The sequence below is a fragment of the Emydura macquarii genome, unplaced genomic scaffold (genome assembly GCF_026122565.2).
Source record: "Emydura macquarii macquarii isolate MOO-44397 ecotype Brisbane River unplaced genomic scaffold, CSIRO-AGI_Emac_v2 contig_1483, whole genome shotgun sequence".
NCBI lineage: Eukaryota > Metazoa > Chordata > Testudines > Chelidae > Emydura > Emydura macquarii.
In genome coordinates, this window is record NW_027131620.1 from 2,897,007 (window position 1) to 2,924,951 (window position 27,945).

At 48.6% G+C, this 27,945-nt stretch overlaps 1 protein-coding gene across 3 annotated transcripts; it reads left to right on the top strand.

Annotated features, from left to right (window-relative positions):
* The first annotated feature begins 1,913 nt into the window (after positions 1-1,913).
* STK35 (serine/threonine kinase 35) lies at positions 1,914-26,695 on the top strand. 3 transcript variants are annotated; one of them, XM_067554015.1, is made up of 3 exons: positions 1,914-2,507; positions 8,831-9,578; positions 22,938-26,695. In XM_067554015.1, exons 1-2 carry the CDS (start codon positions 2,066-2,068, stop codon positions 9,541-9,543), a joined length of 1,155 nt encoding a protein of 384 aa, XP_067410116.1. In that variant the 5' UTR covers positions 1,914-2,065; the 3' UTR covers positions 9,544-9,578; positions 22,938-26,695. The 3 variants fall into 3 exon arrangements, with proteins under 3 accessions (XP_067410116.1, XP_067410118.1, XP_067410117.1); XM_067554017.1 differs by lacking the exon at positions 22,938-26,695 and adding an exon at positions 19,203-19,978; XM_067554016.1 differs by lacking the exon at positions 22,938-26,695 and adding an exon at positions 15,942-16,232.
* The last annotated feature ends 1,250 nt before the right edge of the window (positions 26,696-27,945 follow it).

The window sequence follows — 27,945 nt, forward strand, 5'->3', positions numbered from 1 at the left end:
GCAAAATGTGGCCTCCACAGTTTATCATTTAATGAACAGCTTTCCCTCAGTGTAGACTGAGACGCTCTCAGTGGGATATCCCTGGAAATAGTGTTGTGTCCACTATTTATTAATGGTCTGGAGAAAGCAGTGACTAGTGCAGAGAAAGTATTTAGACTAGTAACCCCCAGGGAGGATTTTGAGAAGACGCAGCTAAATAAATTCATATGTTGGGTACTTTACACTGTACATAACCACAATGGGACTCTCTCCCTTGCAGTACTGTTTGGTTTTCATCATGTCACCTTAAGAACGGCCAGGCTGAGATAAAAAGCCACAGAAAACACCTCATGGTATCTGTAAATTTGGACACCACCCCCACTTAACAGAGATCAAGTTCTTTCCTCTCCCCCCTCATAGAGCTTGCCCTTGTGTGTTTCTTCTGCTACCACGCTGCACTGACTAAAGGGAGCTCTTCACCATCAGGGCAGAGAGCCTAGGTTTGCTCCACTTCACCTAACCACACAGAGCTCACAGCCAGCCACAGAGCCCTGTCCCAACCCACCCGCCATGCTCCCGTGCAAAGCCCCCCAGAGCCTTCCCTCACGCTGCTTCATCCTAATTCATGGGCTGCAGATTGCTCAACCCCCACCCTCCCATTTATTATCCCCACCATGCCATGCAACATAACCCCCCCAGCCAAACACTCTTTCATGCTGGGCCACACAGCCTCCTCCTTCCCTTCACCCCGCTGCCGCACAGGCCTCCCCTTTCAGTCCCCAGCCTCACCTCCCCCATTCGCACCCCCCTACACTTCCCCTATTTGCACCCCATATCCCTGCTGCACCCCCTCCCCCATTCACACCCCATAACCCCGCTGCACCCCCCTTCCCCATTCGAACCCCCATCTTGATACTGCACACCCCTCCCCCATTCACACACCATCCTGCTACTGCACCCCTCCTCCCCTTCACACCCCCATATCCCCACTGCACCCCCTCCCCCATTCGCAACCCCATCCTGCTACTGCACACCCCTCCCCCATTAGCACCCCCATATCCCCGCTGCACCCCTCTTCCCCATTCGCACCCCCATCCTGCTACTGCACACCCCTCCCCCATTCGCACCCCCATCCTGCTACTGCACACCCCTCCCCCATTCGCACCCCCATATCCTCGCTGCACACCCCTCCCCCCATTCGCACCCCCGCTGCCCCGCACACTGAAGCGGCGGATTAAGGTCGGCTGCTGCTGCAACCGCCGCCTCCTACCCCTCCCCCCCGGCCCGGCCAGACCCGGCCACTGTTGCATAAGCGGTTACGTAAGGGGCGGCTGCGCCCCAGCTCTTATATCCCAGCCTCGCGCCGCTCCGCCGCATTGTCCGCGCGCAGCGCCCAGCACCGTAGCCAGGCGGGGGGGGGGACCGGGCGGCGGCAGCACCTCAGCGCCCCCTGCGCCGCCCCTGGGCGGATCCCCCAGCAGCAGCCCCGCTCCCTGCCCGGCAGCAGCGGTCCCAGGCCCAGCCGCGCCTGGGCTTTGCAGTGGCAGGGAGACTGGTAAATGCGTTATGCCTTTCTCCCCCCTCCCTTTGGTGCATAGTGGACTCTCCCATCTCCCGGCGGCCAGCAATGGAGTGTTTACACTCTAGGGGGACAAACCATCCTACATGGGGGGAAGCCCAGACAATGGGTTGGGGGCTGAGCCAATGGTGACGCTTGGCAAGGCTCGCAACGCCGCGCTAAGGTTTGTAATGTGGATTTATAGAGCTGCCCGTGTTACCAACGGCTCCTGTTTGTCCTGGGGATGCTCGGAGTGGGCAACCCCTTCCTTTCCCCCTCTCTCCCCCCAGAATGGTTCGGCCTCACCGGCCGCGACAGCCGCTATTGGCTCAGCCCTTAAAGGGGCAGGCAGGGCGCGCTTTTCTGTCCTCCGACTCTCAGTCTCACGCCCCCCTGTCGGGCTTGTCTTGTTCGCAGGGTCCGGTTCCCCGCAGCGGCCCATGCTCCCCGCGCCCCGGGCGGAGGGATGAGGAGTGGGGGTCCCGGGCGGCAGCAGCAGCAGCCAGGGCCCCCAGCGGCGGAGCGACTATGGAGACGGCCGCGGCGGACGGTGGCCGCCGAGGGACACAAAGGCCCGCGGCGGAGCGGAGGCGGCGGCCGGAGCGGGAGCGGGGTCCGGCGCTGAGCGGCCCCATGGAGCCGACCGCGGGCGGCGGCGGCGGCGGGGCCGGGGCGCCGCGCTACAGCCTGGTGGCGGAGATCGGGCGCGGCTCCTACGGGGTGGTCTACGAGGCCGTGTCGCGCCGCAGCGGCGCCCGCCTGGCCGTCAAGCGCATCCGCTGCGACGCGCCGGAGAACGTGGAGCTGGCCCTGGCCGAGTTCTGGGCCCTGACCAGCCTGCGGCGCCGCCACCCCAACGTGGTGCGCTTCGAGGAGTGCGTGCTGCAGCGCGACGGGCTGGGCCAGCGCATGAGCCACGGCAACAAGCACAGCCAGCTCTACCTGCGCCTGGTGGAGACCTCCCTCAAAGGTACCGCCCCCCCGGCACCCCCAGACCCCCCCCCCCGCCACAGGCCCGGCCGGGGCCCCCCGAAACTCCCCTGTACAAACCCCCTCAGTGACCGGCACAGCCAGCTCTACCTGCGCCTGGTGGAGACCTCCCTCAAAGGTACCGGCCCCCGGGCCCCCACAGACCCCTCCCAGCCACAGGCCCGGCTGGGGCCCCCCCCAGAGCCCCGTACAAACCCCCTCCGTGACAGGCACTGACAGGCACCCCCAGACCCCCCCCACCCCCTGTACAAACCCCCTCCGTGACAGGCACTGCCAGCTCTACCTGCGCCTGGTGGAGACCTCCCTCAAAGGTACCGACCCCCCTCCCCGACCCTCCCACAGCCCCAGGCACGGCCGGGCCCCCCCAGATCCCCCCAGACCCCTGTACAAACCCCCTCCGTGACAGGCACTGCCAGCTCTACCTGCGCCTGGTGGAGACCTCCCTCAAAGGTACTGCCGCCCCCCCCCCCCCCCCCGGACCTCCCCTCAACTGCAGGCATGGCCGGGCCCCCCCACAGACCCCCTGTACAAACCCCCCTCGGTGACAGGCACTGCCAGCTCTACCTGGACCTAGTGGACACCTGCCTGAAAGGTACCGGCTCCCCTGGGACCTCGGAACCCCTCACTGCACCCCTGTCCCCTCAGCGACAGACACGGCCCGCTCCACTTACATATAGTGACAACCTCCCTGAAAGATACCAGCATCCCCTGGGACCCCACAGCATTGGGGGCTCTCCATATACTCTCCACAGTGCAGTGACACCATACACTGCCCCCATTTGCGCCTATAGCTCTGAGACCCCCAACACTCCCTTGGGGACACCCCCCCCCCAGACACACACCTATACTCAGCAGCAAGCAGAACCAGCTCTCCCTGCATCTGGTGGAGACATCCCTGAGAAGTAGTGCTGTCCCCTCCTCCCCCAACCCAGTACAGCTACAGACCCTATACAACCCCTCTACCTCCCCAGGGAGATCCTCCATACCCCCCCCTCCCCTCCCCCCCCCCCCACACACACACAGCAGCAAGCAGAGACAAACTCTGTGTCTGGTATAGGATCCCATACACAACCCCTCATCCCAACCCTCCTCGCATGCAGCTTCAGCCAGGGACCTTCCATGACTCCCTATATTCCTTCCTTAGAGCTGAGTGGACCAGCTCTGCCTGTGCCTGGTAGGAACCTCCCACTACAGGAACTCCTCCACACCCCTGGGTCCCCCTCTATGCCCCCACTCCCAAGGAAGGGCAGAGGCTCCCATAACTCTCCGGGATTCATTCCCATATATCCAGCAACAGGCAGAGCCATGACACACGTTCCTCACATTCACCTTTCTGAAAGATCATTAGAACCACATGCATGGGTACCAGCCTTGGGGACCCTGCCCCTGCCCCACTGGGACCTACCTCATTTGTAATGAACAGAGCCAGTTTTATCTGGGTCTGGAGACCTTTGGTGGGGCCTCTCCTCAGGCCCCCATTGTATAGTTCCTGTAGTAGAGCCCTTCCCTGGAAACTGGAAGAAGAGGTCCCCAGGATAATATGCTCCCCGGAAAGATTCCTGTATATTCTCCCCTACCCCAGCAACTCCTCAGGCAGAGGGGTCCACAAGTCCTCCCTTCTCCCTCAGAGAAAGGACCAACCTTTCCTTGTGGCAACAAGTGAGGCAGTTTTATATGAAAATAAAAGATTCTGCTGAAGGAAGCTGTAAATTGGGGATACCACCTTGGGACCCCCATTCCCTTCCTACACTGAGGGGGGGGACACCCACTGCCATGGCAACAATCTAAGCCTGTTTGACCTGCATTTGCTGAATTTCTTTCTCAAAGCTACTGCCTCTCCTCATCTTCCCCATACCTCTACTGTCATCACAGATCGATCAGTGAGTTTGAGCTCTGTTATTTGCTAGGTGAAGACCTCTGTATGCTGCAAAACATGTCCATTCACCCCAGAAAACTTCAGGAGCTTGTAGCTTAGCTACCTTCAAAGCTATGTAATTTATACAACAATCTTGTACTGACAGGTGCTTTGAAGTACATAACCACAGCTGGGGGAGACCTCCCTGAAAGTTACCCTATCTCACTTCCCCCAGTCCCCCAGGGTACTGGCACTGGATCATGCACCTCTTGTTCCCCACCATCACCATGTTCTGGCCCAGATGCCCCAGCACATAGAATCCCTGCCATGCCATTCTGCATGACTGCAGCTGGGCTATTGACAGGCGTGCACAGATGTTGTGCCAACGTGCCGAGGCTCAGGATGTGGGGATTAATTCGAGACTCATCCAGAATGAGGAGCACAAGTAACAGGCTCCTAGACTGTCGGGTTCATGCTCTTTAGCAGAGTGAATGTCATGTATGGTCTGAAATTCATTATTTGGCATCGCTGGTTAAAGCAAAATATAGCCGAAGCTGAGCACCTGGCTTGGAGTTCCGTTTGTCTCAACTGCGGGACAGTCGAGAGGGAAGCACACGTTTCAGCAATGTGCACGGCCCCAGCTTTCAGACATGCTCATGTTTGACCATGTGCCCTCTCAGCTCTGCATAGCCAATGGTGTCAATATCCAGAATGAGCTTATTAAAGATAAGCTGAGTTTGTATAGGGCAATGCTTACCAGCACATCAGCCGGCATGCTACAGACACTGCACAACAGCCTGCACTCCGTGCAGTAGCTCTCAAAATACTTTTACAGTGTCCATGATGATAATCCCTCCCTGCTACTTGCAGTACAGCAGTGCATGGTCTGTTTCGTTTCAAACGCCACTGGCTTATACCAGTGTCTGTGGTCATCGCTTTTTGGTGCAATGTGCCATATCTGTCGTTTGCCACGTGAATCTTAACAGTAGGTATTTTGAGCTAACAAGTTTATGTTAAGATTACAAGGAGAAAAGGCCCTCAGTCCAGTAGCTGTTACATTTGCCCAGTGATTTGGCTGAATTAAGTCACTTTGAAATGTTGCCGTTCTAATAGGTGTGTCAGGGGAATGTCACTGCCCCAATGAAGGGGTTAGCGCACATTGCACTCCATGCTAGGTAGTGTAGGATGGATAGTGTCATTGAATTCCAGGGGACTTTGCACAAACACTCTGACATTATGGATCAGTCTCAGAACTTGTCTTAGCAGTTGTGTTTTTTTTCTCAATCTCCCTCTGCTGCCTACTTTTTGTGTAAAAAGCCAGCTGCAGAAGGAGATTGTTCCCAGTAATATTTTTAATGCAAAGTTCAAAAGCTGTTGCATAATTCAGAGTCGGAGCCTGGGTCATTAGCAGAATTTAAAATGCTAAATGGCTACCCGAGTGTAGTGTTCTACTTTGTATGTATGGGATCCCTAGGAATATCCTCCGTGTAGTTTATGGTCCCAATTCTGTAGCTCTGCCACATGAACCCTAACCTAATCCTCATCGAATGAGTGCTAACCCCCCACCCCACCCCCAGTGTAACTATCAGCACCCTCTTCAAAACTCACCTAGGTGCATTTTTTACAGACCTGTGACCATAGTGGTGTGAATGTGCAAATACAACTCGAGTGTAGCATTAGTTGTAACTCATTGCATCTCTTGGGTCAGACTCTCATCTCTGGTTCCAGCTGATTTGCACCGTCTCAGTAGCACCAAACAGCATGAAAGCTGTCCTAGAGGATTGGCCCTGATGTAAGGGAATGCCTGACTGGTATAGCGTTGTCATTGCCAGTTCTGTGCCACTCGCTCCCTGGTGTGTGGGCAAGGGGGCATGCCAGAGGGGAGGACTGAGCAGAGCCTATGGGACCACTGCAATCCGCACAACCCAAAGCAATCTAGGGGCTTTTCTGAGTTATGCTGAGTGCCATTTCGGTCTCCACCTGGTCTGGGATCTGAGAGCAGAAAGGTGGCTTGAAGCTGCTTTCTCCCAGTTCTCGTCCCAGTCTGGTCTGTTGTCTAAACTCTCTGTGGTTCTTGGTCATTTAATTTTGCTTTTGGAAATTCCATTTTAGCTACTAATTTGTCAGATCTTTAAACTGAGACTCTCTTTATTTTGAAAGCAGAAAGGAGATTTAACAAATTCTATAATCCGGAGAATAATTATTTCAAATGTTTAAATTTTGCTCGTGGCTTAGATCTAGTAGGTCTGTGTCCCACCCCAAGTTAGCAGCACTGTACTTGACCTGCTACTGTCTTGAGACAAGAGCACTTGGCTTGTGGGACTCCAGTGGCAAAGGATGTGTTTCAAAACTAAACAATCCTAGCTTTGCTCTTCAAAACTGATGGCTTTTTCCTCCTTGCTAAGAGAGTATTTCAGTTTCCGAGCTCTGCTGCCACCACCACATAGGTCATACTTGTAGGAAGGTGCCCACCAGCAGCACTAGAATCAGCATGCTTTTGCATTCCCACGTGTGCCCTCTGCCCTGGTACTGCCAGCACTCCTACTTTTGTGGACATGCACACTCTGTTACAAGCAGAGCCATGCATCCTCATGCACAGAGTACACAACGCACAGAACAGCTGTCAAAAGAGTTATTACCAGAACAATCTAAATGCTTGCCAGGAATAGCCGTCCCATCCAAAAACTTACTGCAGGGGGCTGGAGCAGCACTGACTGAAGCATATAAACAAACTCTCGTGTCCTAATGAGGTGTTGTCAGGATTTTAATAAAGCTGAGTTAATGAAATTTATAAATCTAGAAGTACACGTAACTATTTTGACTGTGCAAATGTTTTTGTTCCCAAAACCAGTGACTGTCTCTTTGGCTTTCCATTCTGTCATGCCCTTTTCCCACACTCTCACCAAGGGCTGCTCAGACAGTGGAAGCTGTTTTTCTGTTCAGAGTTTTCATCTCCAGAAACAAATAACCCTTCCCTCCCCAGATAGACTGTTTGCCACAGAAACTCAAACTTGGAGTGATTCGCTCTTTAAGTACTCTGATTGGGGAGCCTTGATTTGGCCGATCCAGCAAACGGCACCAGCACCACACTTCCTGAGGTCTTGTTTAAAGGGTCTTTTTCCCACACCTCCTTCTGATCTAACTCATCTTTCACACAGAACAGGGAGGTGCAGCCAGATCCTCCTTTTCCAATTGCCATAGCAGTAGTCATGGCTACAGACTGTTTGTGCAAATAACCAATATTTCCCTCCACCCACCCATACCAATCACTGACTGTTACAGAGACTGATGTTAAAGAGATCCTGGCTTGGCTTGTTTGGTGTTTTTTGGCTTGACCTGCCATTGGAAATCCTGTTTTCTTTCCCATGTGTTCTCTGAGTTCTGTGCTAGAATGTTTATTTGCTGGAGGGTGGAGTCATTTCACTCATTTTAACTTTTCAGCTCTGCCCATGTGATTTGATAGAAAAAAGTAGAGGCAGTCAAGTGGTGTACTCTGGTTTAGGGTTAAATGTAATTCACAACATCTTCTGAAGAATACTCCAGTTGCACTAACAGGTTCTGTCTGTATAATCAAGGTCCATTTCCTGAATATAGTAAACAGGTGATCTGACATGATGTAGGAGAGGAGATGAAACTATTACCAGTTCAAGTTTCCCCAGATGCTGTTCCTTCCCTCCTTCTCTCTGCTGGGAATATGGGGTTAGGCACACATCATCCCAAGTAATTGCTAATGGTAATCAGTAGGTGTTGTACTGGTATAACTACATCTACACTAGGGCTTTTGCCAATATACAACTATGTTAGCAAAAAATCACACCCCTCTCCAATAGAGTTATGCCAGTAAAACGTCAAGAGTAGGCCAGCCTTACTGGCTCCAGTTACCGCAGCAGAGGAATACTACTATGGGAGAGTGCGCTCCATTCTCTTCTGACTCCTACATCATCAGCAAGACGGAGAATTCTAACGGCAGACTCTTACTGGTGATGAATGCTTGGTTTTCAGATTGCAGGTGGAGTCTGCAGGACTGATAGTAAAACTCTTCACTTGCAATCTGAGCTCTCTAGAAACTCCTGAGGGTGGGTCCATGTTTACCTCCTCTCGGCACCCCTTGTAAAACAACTTTTAAAGCAAACAGCCCTTTAAGCTGGTGTCTAGGATACAGTGTAATTGTGATAGGAAATGCAAAATATTCTGCAGCCCCCTCATTCCACAGGACTCCGAAGCAATTAAACTATAGAGAAGAGGGCATCAGTCAGCCAGCCTACAACCTTCTTCACAGCTTACAAAACAACACATTTAACAGCCGTTTATCACCAGCATGTTCTGTTGAGGAGGGATCTGGCTAGACCTACTTAAGACTTTCCGCTGCATTTAAAACATAACTCTCTGTATTGTTGCTAACCTCTTGACGTGTCTGCCATTACCATGCCTCTTTCTTTTTTTGTAAGGTGAGAGAATCTTGGGCTATGCTGAGGAGCCCTGTTATCTCTGGTTCGTCATGGAGTTCTGCGAAGGAGGAGATCTTAATCAGTACGTGCTGTCACGGCGACCAGACCCAGCCACTAACAAGAGTTTCATGCTACAACTAACCAGCGCAATTGCCTTCCTGCACAAGAACCATATTGTGCACAGGGACCTGAAGCCAGACAACATCTTGATCACCGAGAAGTCTGGTACCCCGATTCTCAAGGTGGCAGACTTCGGACTCAGCAAGGTCTGTGCTGGCCTGACGTCTCGGGGCAAGGAAGGTGGGAATGATAACAAAAATGTGAATGTGAACAAGTACTGGCTGTCTTCAGCGTGTGGCTCTGACTTCTACATGGCCCCCGAGGTTTGGGAGGGACACTACACAGCCAAGGCAGACATCTTTGCCCTGGGCATCATCATCTGGGCCATGATAGAGAGGATAACTTTCATCGACGCAGAGACCAAGAAGGAGCTACTGGGGACCTACATCAAGCAGGGGACAGAGATTGTGCCCGTTGGGGAAGCACTGCTAGAAAACCCAAAGATGGAGTTGCATATCCCCCAGAAACGCAGGACTTCCATGTCTGAGGGAATCAAGCAACTCTTGAAAGACATGTTAGCTGCTAACCCACAGGATCGACCTGATGCCTTTGAGCTTGAAACCAGAATGGACCAGGTTACGTGTGCTGCTTAAATTCAGGGCAAAGCATTGGTGCGTTTTGCAATTGGGTAAGTGTTGTGCAGGTTTTCTGCAACTCTTTTCCTCACCTACTGCACCATCCCACTTATTGGCTGTACTGTAATGGCACAATGGAGCCTTTTATAGTTTCAAAGCTATTTATCCACTGACTCATGTAAGAACTACTTCCCGAGGCTTACATCCACCTTTATTTTAAAAAAAAAATCCTAAAAAGGAGATGGCAAACAGAACTAGCAGCAGCCCCTTCTAATGTTCTCCAAAGCCTGTACTGGAAACGGTGTCTAACAAACCTTAGTTGTATGAGAGGACCTCTGCCTCGCACTCGCTGAACAAGCTGGCTAGGTGTGGTAAGCGAGGCAAGGGATCACTCAAACAATTGGGACAAAAACTTCCCTGCTGGCTCATTTTCTGTGCACTGGCCAATCAGAGGGAGGGATCCTGCAGGGAAAGAATAGTGTGCTCATGTGATCCTTGTATCATGTGTACACATGATCAACAAAGATACCAGTGAAACCTTCTGTCCCTTCATCTAACTAGAGTGCTTCACTTTACAGCCTTAATGTTCTCTTCATTGTGGTTTTTTGCATGGAATACAGCAATTTTTTCTTCTGTTTGTACACAAACGGAGCTCATCAGTGTGCTCGGAGACCACTTGAGGTGACCTGCTGAGGCTTTTCCATGCTAAGGTGCCCTATTCCACTCACTAGCTATCTTTTGGATCCAACAGACAGACCGTTTTGCTCAGCTACTTCATCCTCCTTTCCATATCAAAGACCCTCCTCCACGTAAGGGTTGCAGTCAGGCTGAGCCTAGTTCAGGCAACCCTGAAGCTGGAACTGTGGACATCACTCTATAGACCCATCCCCTCCCTGCTATAATGTACTGTGTGAATAACTCCCCTTTTGAATTTGAAGCGCTATATCAGCTGTGCAAATGACTTAGGATGCAGTGGGTAAAGTGACAGGTGAGTTTTCGACATGCACGATCCTGTTTCACCTAGCAGGAATGTAGTTGGTCTTGTTTCATTTCTACTTCCTTCCTATTCCCAGTGCTAAATAAGGAAATTCACTTGTGCAGTGCCAGGCACATGTTCCTGTATTTGGCGCATTCGGGCGATATAAGCACTTACAGGCGGAAAGTTTACAGAACGGTTGTATTTTAACAGACTGCTCCCAGGAACCTCTTTCCTTCCAGGCACAATTCCCTAAACCACATCTAGGAACTCAAATTCATGGGGGAAACGCTCATAGTTTGCTCTTGCCACTGCTGTATTCAGAACCTAAAGGACTCCAGTAGCCACAGACATAGTCTGTAAGAGCTACGGCACTAAGGGATGGGGTTACGTTGAGCTGGTGTCCTCCGTAACTGGGAAGTATTCATTTGTGGCAAAGCCACTTATAAATAAAAGCAGTTACTAAGGACTCCCCCAGCCAGAGAACTGGGATGAAACTGGAAAATTGCAGATATGGGAGCTTACGGTAAAACTTGCCTTTGGAGAACCTTGGTCTTTCAAAATCTCCTCAGCATTATGCTGATCAGGAAAGATCTGTGCCCCTGCTTTAGTGGAAAAATGACTAAACTGGAACTTAGCCCACCTGTTCTTTGCCATGGTCAGGAGCCCTGAGGAGTTTATAGTCTATCAAATTAAATCTTCAAAGGAAATTACAAATGGGAGCTGCCTTGGCACCCTTCCCTGTTCTCCCTCCTCAGGGCAGAGTTGTGCAACAAATGGTCAGCTGTGCCCCTAGAGCAGAGACAGCCCTCTTCAGGAATATGCAGGTACACCAGGGTGAGTTAAGGGCACTCTGGCAGCCCTGGCTCCTGGTTTCCTTGCTGCTGTTGATTCGTTGTGACCTGAAGTGAGCATTCCGGAGATTATGTAAATAAAGATGTGCTCTCCCGCCCCTCTCTCTAGACACCAGTTTGGAACGTGCCCAGACAAGTGCGTTATTTGGTGCATTTCCTACCAGCCTCAGTTGGCAGCTGGTTTTCTCGGATGAAAAGCTGCTGTGATCAACTAGGGTTTTTGTTTTTGTAAGAATCTGACTTAACCCATGAAAGCAAAGACCTATTCTTAGTTGAGACTTTGTTCTAGATACTTGTCCTCTAGTGTGTATGTGTATATATAGCGTAAGAGAGACATCACAGTGAGTGACTGAATGGTGGGACTGCTTCTGGTGGATGGTTAGCTATGTGTAATGCAGGGTTGAGGTAGCGGGTTAGCGGCAGAATTGTGAACCCTTGAAATGGACTGTCGTGATAACTGATCCTCAGCTGTTCTGGTATGACTAGGTGCTATTAGAATAGCAGACTTCACTTCTGATCTTAAGAGAAGAGATGGATGTTTTCCTCCTGTGGGGGTTGGGGAGATGCTATTTTTAAAGCAGCTGGCATCATGCATCTCCCAAGTGGTCCATGTTTTGCCTTTGCTGTTGCCATCTGTGATCACTCCTGCTCTGCTAACATGAGGCTGCTGAGTTATGTAACAAGCCCGTGCCCTCTGGGGAAAATCCATTCTGCACATATCTGCAGAATAGTAAATGCAGGGATAATAAACACCACAGGGACAGTCCTACCCTGCAGCTGTTTACGTAAAACCCTAGCTGCCTGTTCACAGTCCCCCCCTTCACTATCCATGGATGGAGCCAGCAATGAGTCTTCACCAAATGTTTCCTTTAGTGACCTAGCTGCAGTGGAGGTGGTTACCTCTTATGTAATTAAATTGAATGTCCCATAGTGGCCGTGCTCTGCTTGTCCCCCATAGCGGAGCTGAATGCCAGCCACATGTTCGCTGTAGACTTGGTGCATCATGGAGAGGTATTTCTCTGATTGCTGCACAGTGAAGGAGTGTTACAAGCATGGCTTTAAGTCGTGCATTCCCACCTGCTAATCCTCAGTAGGTACCTTTCGTGATTGCTGAGCTTTCATGTCACATTCCCAACTCTTAAGTCTGAAACTCCCTGAGAAGTTTAAAATGAACTTAATTAAATCAGTGCCTGAGGTCTGCAGTCATGTCCCAGCAGCTGAGCATTTAACCACAAGTCAGTTCCCAAAGCACATGTAACTTTTAACCTTTAGGAACCTTGTACCTTGACTTGCTGTACATGCCATTCAGAACAGGCCTCTCACTTCTCGCTGAAGAATTAGTGACAAGAGACTTAAGACTTTAACCTAACTAAATTCGTGTGGTAGCTTAGACAGCAGGAATGCTGCCAGCCAGAGCTTGCCCATTCTCTGGTATGGCAATGGCCCCTTCTGATTTCTCAAGGTTCCAGGGAGCTCTTGTCTCTACACTTATGCTACAGATAGTGTAGATCTGCCAGTCAGCAGATTTTATACTTGCCACCAAAAACTTAACCAATATTTCTGATTTCATGTGGAAAAGTGTTCTTGCTGTTCTGCTGAAGCCAGCCAGAACCAATGGGCTGGAGACAGTCAAGCTGATGTTTTACCAGCCTGGCTGAGTATCCCAGAGCTGTTGGTCCTACATGGTTACTCGGACTGTCATATTTGTTGCTTGTGACTCCATAAACACTGGCACTTTCTCTGTAAGAGGATAAGGCATTCCCTGCAACATTTGTGTGCATATGTCACTGAAATAAAAGGAATCTTTTTTTCCCTATTCATAGAAGTAGACCCTCACAAGGGACTCCAGACTTTCACAGGACATCTGCTTCTGGAGGGTGCTGCTGTCCCTGTTAGCTAAGGCCGTAAGCACAATTTATACAACTTTTTCCTTCCTAGGTATGTGATACAAAGGTCATTCTAGTGTAGCTACAAACAGAGCTGTTTGATCTTAGGGGGTGACCTCAGTTAATCCCTTGATTGCTGTAGGTGTTTAGCATTGTTACTGCACCTTCACTTCACATTAACAAGTACTTAAACTCTCCATGGCCCCAGGGGGAGGCTGGCTGTAAACGTGAAAGTGGCTGGATAAGTAACTGTCGGCATTAATTTGGATTCCATCTTGTGGGTCTCTTTCTGCCCTTGTAATTTTGCCATGTTCCTTGGTTCAGTGCAACATTAGAGGGGCAGAAGCAGCCCAGCCAGTTCCTTTGTGACTAGCGGCACAGAGGATTTCCGTCCTTGTTAACTCTGCAGATCTCCTCCTGTTCTCTACGATCACAGACAGTGGTGTCAGTTCCCCCTTTTCCCAGCTGGGCACTGTGTTCTAGAGTTGTGGCTACTGTGGAATATGTCCTTATCCGGCTTCCCTCTCTCTGTGTTAATCGTTGCAGCAGATCACACCTTATGTTTCCAGGTCAGGCAAGTTACTTATACTTGGACATCAACTTAGTATTGGACACAATTAAATATTTATACATGCACGATCCTAGGGCACCCTGACTTGTCTAGAGAGCTTACTCCGCTCAGGTGCGTGATAGTGGGGGAATGAGCACAGAAAAGTAAGATCTCTTACATGTTGGTTTTTCTCATCAGTGGTTCTAGTGACCTTAACTCTAGAAATAAGCAGATAAGATGGGCGGGGGCCAGATCTCGTGCAGTTCTCCTGGCTGATGTGTTAGTCCCACGCATAACTTATCTTTCAAAAGTGATCAACAGCCTGATTAGTGCTGTCCCTAAACTGCCTCAGGAGCCGCTGCTCTTGAAGAAGGAAGGTGCTGTTGTAGAACAATTGAAGGATGGGCAGAATGCTGTGCAGAACTGCGGGCACTGGGCGTTACACAATTACAACAGGGCCAGAAAGCTTAAGGTTGCAGGTAGTGCTTTGTTCCCTTCCACTTAAGCCTCTGAAAACCGGAAACATACAGCGCTAAAAACACAAACCTACAACCTTCAATGTGCCCTCTTTGAGTGGTGCTGCAATATCCCTTTAACACCAGGCGGGTCTTCGTGTTCTGCCCTCGCAGATCGTGTAGAACATGCAGGGCAGAGGGCACATGAGCACTGAAGCAGTAAGTCCCTTTGTGCTCAGATGAGGTGTGCTGAACAGCAGCTGCCCTATTTTACAGCCCCTTCGCCCTGCTGGACAGGATTCCAGCCAACATTTGCTTTCACCTACCCCTCGTTAAACCCACAGCGCCCTCACTGCTGACAGGCCCCATGGCCAGAAGACCCCTGTGCCCCCCTGCAGCCACCTACACAATGCAGAACTGAAATGAGGCCTACTGCATCCCTCAATACACCTGCACCTTTGTCCTTTGATGCAGGGCAGGGCAGGGCAGGGAGGGGGACTCTCACTCCCTAAGTCACCTCGTCGCACTCCGCATTCTGTCCGGCTGCTCCAGCAAATCCCTCGCCCATTCAGTAGGGCTGGATCTAGCACAGGGAATGCATCAGCCGTGCATGCAGATAACTGCCGCTGGCTGTTGCCAGCTGCAGAGGGGCAGAGTTAAGGTTGCAGTGCTGTGTATCTGAACTTTATGTCCTGGTTTTTAGAGGTTTAGGTTTAGCCCCCGCTATGTTTCTGGAAGGGCGGGAGGCACCACTGGGTAATCTTAACCCTGGGTTAAACTCTTGGTCATTTAACTTTTTTAAAAGTTTCTCTGTACCCAGCTCTTCTCCCTACACTGCCTCAGGCTCCTCCACAATGGTTAGCCTGGCCCCTGAACGCCCTGGCTGCATGTTGGTCCTTGCACTACCTCTGTATCAGCTGCAGTCTCTCTGCTGGTCCAGCACAGCCTGCTTTGTCCTCCTCAGCCATCCTCCCCAGGGAGAGGCAGGCATCAGCAGGGGACCCACAGTTTGAGGAGCTGGGGAGCAGAAGCAGGAACTGTGCTGAGAATAGCATGGAGTTAATGGGGGGAGACCTAGAGAAGGATTGGCCCAGCTCCTAACCCCTGGGCTGTTGGAGACCTGGGTTCAAGCTGACTTCCTGTCTGACTGTAGCCTACAGCTGGTGTGTCTGGTGCTCAGTTCTCCCTCTGTAAAACAGGACAGTCGCACTGGTCACAGCGGCACTGAGGATAAATACATTCATGTGGGAGGGGCTCCGGTGCCATGCAAGCACCTTCTTGTCCAAGCAGATTTTAAAGTGCCGCTGAGCACACCTCCAGGATCGATTCCCACACGTGACTTAGACAGCCAAATGCCTGGTGTCTTGTCGTTTGTGAATCACTCTGGGCTTAGGCATCCGCTCCCTTAGTACTATTTGGGTACTGGGAGATGGGCAGGCTTAGCTAAAAGCTCCATTCATCTAGGGGGAAGCAGCAGGGCACATCCTCAGAGGCAGAAACACAGGTGCTTAAGGAATTTTTACTCTGGAAAAGATGAGGTGCTGAGTTTCGGCAGCTACAGGGATCATTATTTCATCCTCCCTCTACTTAATCAGTGCTGGCGTTCTGCTTTAATAATCCCACCAGTGGAAGAGTAGCGACATATCCAGCAATCATTCTCTCAGCTGCATAGAACACATGTAATTTATCTTTCAGAAAGTAGGCAGAGGCTCTTCTAAATGAGCTGAACTACTCAGGATGCATTGCACAGCAGGTAAAAGGCCCTTGACAGGCGGAGAGGAGCAAGATGCCCACTGACCATTCACAGACTTCTGCAAGAGCAAGGTTCAGACTTACAGCATGCATGGATGTAGCTCAAGTTCGGCGTCCACAGCATGACCCCTTGAGCCACACAGTTACTGTAACAGCAAACTACCTGGGAACCTCCTCCTCCTAGGCTTGGTGCGCACGCACTTTTCAGTCTCTTTGGCAATGCCATTGTGGAGATCTCAGTGCAAAAGTTACTGTTCTATCACTTCCTGAAAGGGGCAGGAGGTGCCATGCCCGAGATGAGCAACTGAGCACAGTTGAGGAATGGTTAGACATAGTTTTGAGCCCTGTGCATGCCACACAGTTATAAGAACCAAGTGATTTTGCAAAATGGAAGGATGAGTATCTTTGGAACCCCTTGTTCAAATGACCCCCACATTTGGACCACTAATTCTGCACCCTTGTGAGTCTCAGAAAATTTCAAGGCACTTTGTATACATTTGTGGATTTCACAGCTCTTAGAGTCTACTTCTAAACAGAAAGTGTTATTCTGCCATAACTAGAGGAGAGGGAGCATTCCCCTGTAATTAGGAGGGCTCACGTTGGAGCTCAGATATAGCTTCCAGCCTTTGAGTAGCAGGGCGGTTAGAGGGGTTGGTGAGGGAATGAGCCAGTGAGAGCTGCTGTGTGTTTTGTTAACAATGACAAATGACTGAAGAGCAGTCGGACTGTAAAACACTTTGACGTTGGAGTGTGTGTGGAGTAGTGGGCAGGCAATGATTTGGTAGGATTTCAGTGCCCGGCAGAGGTTGTCTGTCTCTGAAACTGACTTATTCCAGCGGAATATACCGCTCCTTCCACTATCTCTACTTTCAGCCTCTTAACTTCCATCTTCATTCTGAGAGAGAAGTGGAGAGGTTCACATCTCCCCTGGAGTTTGTCTGTTGAGTGTCTTTACCAGCTATATGCGTTTTCTGGTGACTCCTTGCCTGTTCACTAATCACATTCTGATAAGTGAGGTGGCAGTTTTTCTACTGCATCACAGTGTGCTATCCCCATTATCATTTCTGGGCAATGTCGCTAAGATGATTTGCCACTTCTCGGTCCCTCTGTCTTGTGCTAAGTATGGTCTGGGATGCCATTTCTGTGCATCTATCCGTGAAGAACTCCTGCAACACTTTTCCCTTGGCTGTTTTTTCATACACTTCTTTTGCTCACACTTTGCAACCCTTGACATAGAAATCTGGTGTCTAGACACTGACCAATATATCTCAGCCAGAAATTCACCCACGCTCCTACCCTTACTGTAGTTCTTTCCATGAGGCCAGTAGCCCCTGTCTGTTCTCTGAGCCTCTAATTATAGCAGCACAGCTGAACCCCGTTCTCTTTGGAGGCTAATTGTAGCTGGGTGGATCTAGTTTCAGATGTGTTCTTGGTGAGTTGGTAGAGAAATGAAGGCCTAAGAGGTAGTTGCTAATTACCATGTACTCCAGCAGCTGGGTTCTGCTCAGGGTTTCCTTCAGCTAATTGAGAGCTCCAGTGGGCCTCTGTCCTAATGAGCAGAGTTTACTGAACTAGGTGCTGAAACATGGACTAACCCAAACACACCCTGCCTTTGGGGAAACTCCTCTGGAGGGCCAGGTGCATGAGGAAGGATCTCACAAACAGGTCTAGCACTCTTCTTGCTTTAAAACTAAATGTCGGTTAGACTGTTCTCATCTATCATTCCCTCATGTTCAAAAATAAATTGCTTAGGTCTTGTTACTGCAGAGACATCATTTTCTGGTCTCCTGTGGCACCCTTGCTATATGCTGCAGCTCTCCAGCTGCAACAGAAATGAGGACACTTACCAGTGACTGGCATCCTCTTAGGAGCTAAGAGCTGTAGACACTTCCAGTCTCTAGACAGAGCTGGCTTGCTAGTCATCAACTACAAATTGAGCTGGAGAGGGAGAAAGAGGAGCAGAGGCAAGGCTTGTATCTCCGCTGTTCCTTTAGTGAAAGAAGCCGTTTAAATGTCTGCCGTTTCGAGGACAGGAGACTTTGGACATGTCTACACTACAGTGGTGCAGCACCAGAAGGGTTTTTTCTGTCACTAGTAAATTCAGCCCCATGAGAAGCGATAGCTAGATAGATGCAGGTATTCTGTTGGCCTAGCGGTGTCTGAACTGGCCCTTAAGCTGGCTTAACTATGTCTCTCGAGGGGTGAATTTTTCTACAGTGACAGGAGAAAAACTCTTCTGTGGCTGCAGTAAGTATCTACTTTACAGTGGGGTAGCTACAGCTAAGAGTAGACCAAGCTTCTGAAAGCAAACAAGCTACTATTAACTCCAGAGCTGAAGGTAAAGTAAACTCCAAAGCAAGGTAAAATAGAACTGGTTTCCCCTATAACACTGGCTCACCAGCTTCTTGACCTCCAGGGAGCACCCTCTTAGAGGGCTCATGGATTGTGGCCAGACAACAGGAGACCGCTGGTTTTTCCTTACTCCTCCCAACTCCCTTCCATTCCCCCAAGAGAGACGGGTCAGACTTCCACAGTTGGGAGAGGGATTATTACAGGCCAGTCAAAGCAGGAATAGCAAACAGCAGTTTGCATATCAGGATTACAAACACCTAGGTGAGGAACCAAGCAACCAGCCCCAAACTACCACCTCTTTAATGGCCAAATAAGACATTTCTCCTCTGCTTACTTCAACTAAGGTTCCAGAAAAAAGGTAGCCTGCCTCAGGTCAAAGAAAAATGGTCCCCCATGTCTTGGTTCAGCACAGCCCCAAGAACACACACCAAGCTTTGCCTTCAGCTTTCCGTTAGAGCCGCTTGTTCCCTCACATACTGCTCTCCTCTTCTTTTCCAAGGAATTCACTGATTCCCAGTGGTCCCAGTTTGACAGCAAGCCATTAATAACTACTCTTTGAGTACAGTCTTTCACCCAGCTATGCACCCACCTTAGAGTAATTTCCTCTAGACCATATTTCCCTATGTTCCTTCTGAGAATGTCATGTGGGATTATGTCAAAAGCCATACTAAAATCAAGATCTACTATGTCTACTGCTTCTGCTCACTACCCTAGGCCGGTAACCCGGTCAGAGAAGGAAATTAGGTTGCTTTGTTTATGTATACACTTAAACAGCATGATGTCGTACCTAGCAAACTAAGATCGCGATTCCCTCCCTCCCACTCTCACTCCATGCCCTTTCCTCCCTTTCAGGAGAGAGACTGTGCCAGTTAATCTCTGCTTCCCCATCTTAGGGAGAACACTCTGCTACCAAAAATAACTGACTCATGCCCTTTGGGAGACTGGCCACATTGCCATCTCCTGCGATCTTCAATGTAACCTATGCCACGGGCGCCCTCCTGTATTAGGCACTGTGAACAAGAAGTCCTTACTGCATGCACCAGCTCTGTGTGTAGTAATTTATATGCTGTTGATGCCCATGTGAACATTTTAGCTAATGAAGACTATACGTATCATCAGTGGAGGGATTAAAAACTCTTGCACCCACGCCCTCAAAACTCTGCGTCAGTACAGCTGTCCTTTTGTCAAAAGTTATTTTGGGAACCTTTTGAACTTGGGAAAACCTCCAGAATGCTTCAGATGAGGGCTCTGTTCTGGAGATGCTCTTGCTTCGGTGAAACTCCACCAGGAGAGCCGTACTACTCTGCTTATGAGGCTGCAGCATAAGAGAAACCGTCTAGAAATTTTCCTGTGTAATTTCCTTTAAGAAACATGCTCCTGATGTTCCAGGTGTCTTTGCACATGGCAGAATGCTTTGTCTTAGTAGTGAAAGCAGGTTAATTCATTTATCTGGTTAGTCTACTAGCACATTATTCTGTTTAGCATCTCGTCTAAATGCTCCTAGAAAGCACACAGCTAACGCACGCATTCCCATTTCACTGTCTCAAGCCAGGGTGGATAAAAATTTATTTAAACTGATTTATTTATATAAAAACATTTGTTTTTAAAAATCAACATATTAAAATTTGACAACCTCCGTGAAGGCCTAAACTTACTCTAATTCTTAAAATAAATTAAAAAATTCAAGCAGTACACATTTGCTGCCAAAGTTTTAAAGAAAGTCAGTCCTGAACTGCCAGAAGTCACTGGCTATATACCTGGAACCAGAGTTTGTTGAAGTGCTAAACCAGCTTTTGTCTGTAGTAACCTCTTCCACAGGTACAGACTATTTTCTTCATTTGACTTTATTCAACTACATTAGTTCAATGGCTAGTTCATTCAAAGTTTAAAAAAAAACAACAACAACAATTGGGGATTGAAAAAGCAGGAAGGCTTTTTTCCTCTTTCAATCAATGACGAAGAACTAGGTGTGACAGGATGAGATCTACTAGTTCTAAAATACCACAAGACCTGATGACCAGAAACAATCATTTCAGTTCACTAAGTATAAATACTTCCTTTGTTTAATACATTGGTTGGTTTTAAATGCAAAACACATTTTGATAAACTTCCCCCCTTATGCACATTTGAGGTAGTTTTATTTAACTAATACAAAAATTAATATTGTTTCTGCACATTTATTAAATTCCAATTTCCATCCAAATAGATCGTGACACTAATCACAAGTTTAAAAAAATCTAGTAAATTAATGTATCATTCTTAATTTTGACATCATAAAGTAAAAATTAAGAATCTGAATAAATGAATGTTAAGCCATATTACTGATCAAACAAACGTACGTAGACACCATGTATTGCCCTGGTAAGCAAAAACACTACATTTGGTATTTCTAAAGGCTACAGTTAATTGCAAGTCACCATGTTTTAATGGTTACCAGTCATTGAGAACCAACCCTTCTTTAGGAAGATAACTAAAAAGTACAAATGCAAAACAAGGTTAAAATTGATTTAAATTGAGGTTTCCTGTTTGCCGTTTTAAATCATGATGAAAATGGAGTGATTTTAAATTGTTTTGATTTTAAATCAATCCACTGTGTTTCAAGCAGCAGGAGGAGGAGGTTTCTTCCTTTAAGAAGTTTATTTTTTAATGGGATTTCTTAGTGCATATAGGGATTTGAATGCTTTGCTGGGGACTAACCATCTTTCCTTAACAGGTTAATTCTGTCACCGTTAAGGCCACATAACTGTTTATTTGAGGATTAACTTCACTCATTTGAGGTGGGGAGAGGACTTGTTGACTCTACCAAGGTTCTAGGATGAGGAGACTTCTGATGGGGCATATTCTGTCTCCATTGAGGTTGATAGTGAATCTCCCATTCACTTCACTGTGACCATACCCAAGCTCACAGTTTGTCTTGGAGAAATATGTAGCTCAATGAGACTGGCCAAACAAAGCAAGGCCCTACACTAAACATGACGACGTTTCTCTGCTTGTCCATATAACTTTTGAACACTGCATCGGATCAATTCCAGAATCGCAGAGTGGTGCAGACTGAAGGGGTGCAAGGAGCTAGGATTGCCTGTTTTGGTTGGACGCATCCCTGCAGGTTTCATCCCATGACATAATTCCTGGAGACCCCAGGACAATCCTAGAGGGTTGGCAACCCTAGCGAGCCAGTCTCTAATATTATTGGCTGAGCAAAGTGAGACCCTACGTGATGGCATTTCTCTGTCTAGAGATAACATGATAACTTTTGAACACCACCTCCACTCAACTTCAGAGTTTCAGGAAACGTGTTTGGCATCTGATTAGTGCAAACATCAGCTTGTGGGAGGACTGGACAGGTGGAAGGAGCCCCCAGTGTGTGCAGTGAACTTGGCCCGCAGAAGCAACAAAGCGTGTGATCACTAGGGATTAGTTATAAGTCAAACATGGAACGAAGGCATATGGGCTGTCATGTTACCAATCTAACTCCTTCGAAACTTGACTCCCCATTCTGTTCTGAGCCCCAAAAGTGAGTGAACCAGCCGACCATAGCAATTAGCACGGAGTGATGGAATCTAACATCCCCAGGAGTTAACGTTCGCAGCCAATGATAAAGTCTCTGCTCCTTTTGAGTTTCTCATTGTGTGTACAGCAAAGGTGATTTTTTTAATTGCCATCAGCACAACAACTTGAGAAGCCTAAGATGCTTTCTCACTGGGGCAGTGGATTGAAGATGTTCGTACCTGAGAGTGACAGCCACACTGATCCTCCTTCAGGTGGACACATGCATGCACAGTTGAAAGTGTTTTTAATGGGCATTCTTGTGAGCACATCATATGGAGCCTTGGGAAAAAGTGATTTCATGTCATGATAACACTCATCCAGCAAACCATGGCAGAACCCTTTTAGGGTGTAGCTACATTACTTAAATAGAGTGTGATGTTATGCACAGTTAAGTGACTGATCTCAGTGATCCAGCATAGCATATACCTTGTTGCCAAGGTGAATTCATTTTGGAGAAGGAAAATGACATTGAGGTCCAAACCTGTTAAAGCCAGGCCTGGATCAGTGACAAAACACTGCTAGGCTGAGGAACGTGTGACAGTTTAAAAGACCAATATTTCAGACTAATCAGGACTGGAAAGAAGTACTTACTACTCTCTGCAGTAGTATATACAGTCACTTCCACCCATGGCCAGTTACCAACTATCTGATCTCAGAATCCAGTCACTCTGTTACCATGTTACTTTGCCACTTCCAATTGAATTCCAGCCTGGGTTTTTTTAAGCCACTGCTTCATACCAGATGAAAGCAAATTCGAATAGCTGATTCCAATCTATGAAGCATTAATCTTCCATTCTTACAATCCATCAGCAAGTAGCAGGTAAAAACGTTGCAAATGAAAAGCCGGGAGGTAGGAAAGCAAGGTGAGCAGAATGACATGATTTGAAAGGTCCAATATCTCTCATTGTCCAGGGCTAGTCATTTTGGCCAACCAGTGGAGAGGCTCTCAGGACACAACATTTTGTCCATGTACTGCCTCTAGACCAATGATAGGAGTGAAACCATGGCAATATCTGATCTGTGTTTTATTTTTTCCAGGTTTATTTACCAGGGACCTACAATCTCCATTACTTAAGTGCACAGAGGGAAGCAGATAGTATTGAAGATCAGCTGACAACAGGATCTCTGGCAAGGGGAAGTTTTCTGTTTGTTTTGGTTTTTTGGTCATGTGAGATTTCAGAAGAGCAGAAGCTCTGCAGACCATTTGGTTACAAGACTATTGAATAAATTCACGAAGAGCATGCTTCTCTTCCCCGCCCTCACCTCCACCCCTTTTCCCCCCCATTTCAGCCATGTTATTCAACTAGAATGTTACTGGTTCTTCTGGAACAGATCAGTTTCTTTTTACCAACACAGATTGGAATTAGAATCTCTGCAAAGCATTCCCTCGACAGCTGACAAGCACCAGGACTCAGAGTCAGGATGTGCCCAAGTTTGTTTTGGAAAGTTAATATTCTTTATCTAGGGGAGAGAGGCTCACGGGGCTTGTTCTGTCGTTGTAGAAAAAGTAAGGTCTTTGAAGCCCATGTTGTAAACAAACAGTCATGTGGTTCAGAACCAGATAGCGCCTTATCAGGTGAATGCTGCCCAGGTTATAAAGCAAGTGACAGTAGAGTAGGGTAGCAAAAATAATTAGATGGAAAGGAGATTGATTGGTGCAGTAGTGGAAAGATCCTTGTTGTCCACTCCACCCAAATAAAAAAAAAATCACCATCTGTGGAATTTGGCAACTGAGAGCCTAATTCTGTAATGGGCCTGTGGAGTGGATGGGGCAGATTTTCAGGTGACCAACTGAACAGTAGGGTGGGTACATAGGACAAAAGATAAAGTAACAGAAAAAAGATCTGAAGTTACTTGTGCTAAACTTCAGCTGTGAAGGACTTGGCACTATTGGGGGGGGGGCCCTGACAACTAATCACTCACTGGATGGTTTCAGGGCTCCCGCAGAAGACTCTTGGCTGGATAACCGTGGTCTACAAAGGGCAAAGAGAGTGCAGTTCAGGCCTGGCCACTTCAGCTACTGGTATAGTCACTCAGCGGCGGGATGGAAGGATGGAGAGATGGAAATCTCAAGCTGACCAATTAATACTTAGTTTTCTTGCCTGTATTGGAGCAGCCCTTGACATTCTGGGGCTGACTCTGGATGATGGTTTTCGTAGCTCTCTAGACCTTGCTCACTGTAAATGCCGTGTAAAGCACAGCATCCTTGTTACCCTGTCATTTCTTAAACATGCTAGAACTGTCTTCCCAAACTGTTACCTGCCAGGGTGATGCTCTGGGAGCCACTAGTTGTGCTTTCAGACTAAGTATCTGTCACCTAGTTACCTAAGCATCGCACAGTCACTGGGGTAGGGTCTGGCTGGGCTCACAAGTAGAAAAGGGCCCTGCTGACCTAACCATGCGGGATCTTTCCAGTACGAACATCGCTGCTGTCTGTGCTGAGGCTTCAGTCTTACTTCCCGTCACTGACATTTCTGTGCACCCACACTACCTGTCTGTTTATTCACTGTGCTGTACCGTCTCATGGGAATCAATGAGAATGCAATAACTCCATTATGGCTTGATCACGGATGGTGCCCAGGGTTTTTTACGTGTAAGCCTTGACACCTCCACTGAGGTCAAATAAAGTGAGGAGAGATATGAGGAAGGCAGTGCTGTGCATAAGGGGAATAGCTGAGCCGTAGCACTGGTTCTAGGTATGTGCTTTCCCCCAACCAGATGAACACTTGTGTTTTGAAGGTTCCACCCAGATACAGTAACCAGCACAGCACAAGTCCTGGAATAGGACCCTCCCCCTCTTCTCTTGCCTGCACCCTCCCAAGGATGCTTCTCTGTGCGGTGGAGAGCCACGGCCAGACTTTGAATACACTAACTTCTTCCTAGGATGGTTATTTGTGGTTAGGAAGTTTGGGTTTGGTTTAGCAGGTCTCCTCGCTATCCATCAGAGAGGACTCTCTGGCTTTTGTTACTCCTCAGTTCAGTTACGTTAGTCTACAGTTGATCCCCAGCTTAGCAGTAGCCCTTTGTAGTCGCATCTAAAATACCCCACCCCCGTGGTATAATTAAGGGGTGGATTTTCTCACTAGCTCCCTTTCCAGTACTGAAAGCCCCTCATCAGTCACATGGTACATTGAAACCTAATCCAGGCTTACGTGCTGTTCTGCCCAAGTTTTGTCCAGCCTTGCTGTTTTCCTCCCCCCTGTTCTTTAGAAGCACCCTAATACTCCTGCACTCTTGCTCCCCATAGAACTTATCTTCTTCCATGTGACTGTCTGCTCCGACAGCCCCTCTCTACTCTTACTGCATCTGCTCACACGCCTTCCGTGCCAGAAGGAAGCCCATGAGGGATGTTCTGGCACAGAAGGCAGCTTCCAAGAGGGGTGCTTAGACTCAGATAATCTGTCTAAGCACTTCCCCTTTAACCTGCGTACCACCTCCAGCGCTATTTAAACGAGCCCCCCACCCCAAGGCTTCCAGTTCTGGCACTATGCAAGGCTGCATGCTCTCTCCAGCACTGCTGGATATGGGGGAACTGCAGGCCTGAAGCGAGGCAGATTTCAAAGAGTGCCACTTGCTTAAGTCCTCGTCTGTGGAGGAGGTAGGACAGAATCCTTTTCATTAGGTGTCCACGTGCCTCCTTCCCCTTCCTCTAGAAACTTCAGTGAAGACAAGACGACTCCCCTCCCCCATTGCGCTGCCGGTAGAGCGGGATAGTGTGAAGTCACCCTCTGGGCCCTGCCCTGCCGTGAAGCCACCTTCAAATCTCCCTTTTCCGCCTCCGCTTTTGCATTGCAGATCTGTTCGCTCGCTAGACCACAGTGCCTTACCGGGTTTAGAAAACACTTCCTAGGAGAGGTCTAGGGCTGCGAGCCTTGGCCAGCTGGGGCGTTGCCCCTTTTGTTTCTGTCTCTCCTCTGGTTTCCTGCCTGTCATGGCTCTGCTGCAGATTGCTCTGAGGTCACTAGACTAGTAAGGAAGTCACCTGCAGTTTACACGTAGTGGGTCTCACCACACCTCACCTCTCCAGTCTCTGGCCCCTGCCCAAACTCTTCCTCGGGCGACAGCATCTAACCAGGGAATAGCTGCAGTTTTTGCCAGTACATAAAGCTTTCTAGGGAGGGGCATCTCTTTCCTCTTGCTTAACAGCATTCCTCTGCCCAGCTCCTTCCCCGGCTGGCTGAAAAGTCTCACCCATTGTATGCATTTTTGGCATTAGGATTTACAGCTGGGGAAAATCCAGCTGCTGGGAAAAGGGGAGCTAAGCCAGAGGAATGCTTGGTCTCTGCAGCCCCTATTCATACAAACGTGTCTCCGGATTTCTGACTGACCACACTTGATACCAAACTGAAAAACTGACACTGGAGGAACCACTCTAGCTGGGGTGACGTCTCACCCGAAGCAGAGTGGGGAGAGCTGGGGGCTCCTACCAAGCAGAGGCTTGCTCTCAAGAGCCCGGTTTTTGGTAGAACAGACGACATGGCCCTGTCATGTCATAGGATTGTATGACAATTGTTTACTTCTGAATATCCTGTTTACAGTGGGGGTAGAGGGGGAACTAACACATTTCTGGAGGACTTTGAAATGCATTAACCAGGCCAAGCTGCAGTGAGGTCTACACCTCCAGCATCTCACACACCCTCCGTGTTGGCTGTAATACCGCAGCTGTATTCCGTAAGGAGAGGAGTGCGGAGATGGGCTCCATCGGCTGGTTAGAGAAGGGGTTAAACTGACTAACCCCTGTTGCTGTGTTTAAGGGCTAGTGACAGAGACAATGGGCCTTCTTTAGTCTTCCTTTACTCCTCAGGATCCAGCTCCTTAACATATCAGGAGGCTCCCAGAGCCTGTGTGGAGCAATAAGAGACTTTAAAACAGTTACCACCATTGTGAAATTCCTTGCGTGCGTGTATTGTAACTCTTCTCCGTTGCAGTGTCTACGCTGCATGGGTTTAAGCCAGCCCAGGAACATGGGGCAGCTGCAGAGAGAACAGCCCGCTGCACTGGAGCGCAAAGTCAAGCGATATTAAAGTTGAATTTACACAGGCCATGGCAGTGGGGACAGACATTGCTGCTTCATTTTGTTTCCTCCTCTAATGCACTGCCAAAGCATGTTAGGCAAAACCCTTCCTGGGGGCTGCTGCTGTTACTGTTCCTTTAACAGTTTGCTTTAAAGCCACACAGTCTCCCTCTCCTCCCGAGTTGGGTTGGTGCCCTTCAGAGACTTTGCTCTAGAAGACGAGTCAAGCACATACCCCGTTCTTCAGCATCCACCCCTACGTCACCTGTAGGTGGATCTAAACCATGCTGCTCAAAGTCTCCCTTTCAGCATTCCCCTCAAACTGCATTGTATAGTGCATTACAACCCATCAACCATGGAGACACTGGGTTTTTTTTTACTGAAGCAATTCAGATTTGAGGCTTGGCTGTGGTATCCTGTTTTTTCTGCTGCATGGCAACACTAGTTTGTGTAGCTGAACAAAGCAAATTACTCGGCATTCATATTTATCCATTCTTTGTGTATTGCAAGCAATAAATCTGCTGCTGGCACCCTTCGAGATCCTCGCACAGGCTGTTCTCTACACTACAGTGCTAGTCACTTCCTGTGTAAACTGGTGCCTACTTAAGTTGTGCTGCCCCCTTCCACAGTACACATTTCATTGTGGTGTGAAATGCCAACCTGCCAACTTCCTGAAACACAACCAGTGGCAAAGCAGTTTCACCGTTCAGGTCTAAAAGCATTTTCACACTTTTTAGAGTCGGGAGGGTCAGGGCAAGGTGAAAAGCACAATAGGAAGTGGCCTCTTCTAACTGCAACTTGACAAATTCCATCTTATCGTCTCACTGCTTTTAATTCTAAGGTCTGGCTCCCAGGGGGATTTCTGGTTGGATATTTAAAGCATCTTCTCTACTGAACTAGGTAGAGAGGGAAGGGTTAAACCCAGACTCCAAAATAAAGTTAGTTTATGATACTAGTTAATAAATCTGTATTTTTCTTTTTTGCACAGAAGCTGGTAATCTAGGACCTATGTGTGAACTTTATATAAATATT

What these genes read in the sequence shown, in the direction of transcription:
- STK35 (XM_067554015.1), top strand. Translation starts at nt 2,066, where the DNA reads ATGGAGACGGCCGCGGCGGACGGTGGCCGCCGAGGGACACAAAGGCCC. An exon ending in GGTGGAGACCTCCCTCAAAG is followed by an intron (nt 2,508 to 8,830) that starts GTACCGCCCCCC and finishes TTTTTTTGTAAG; the next exon opens with GTGAGAGAATCTTGGGCTAT.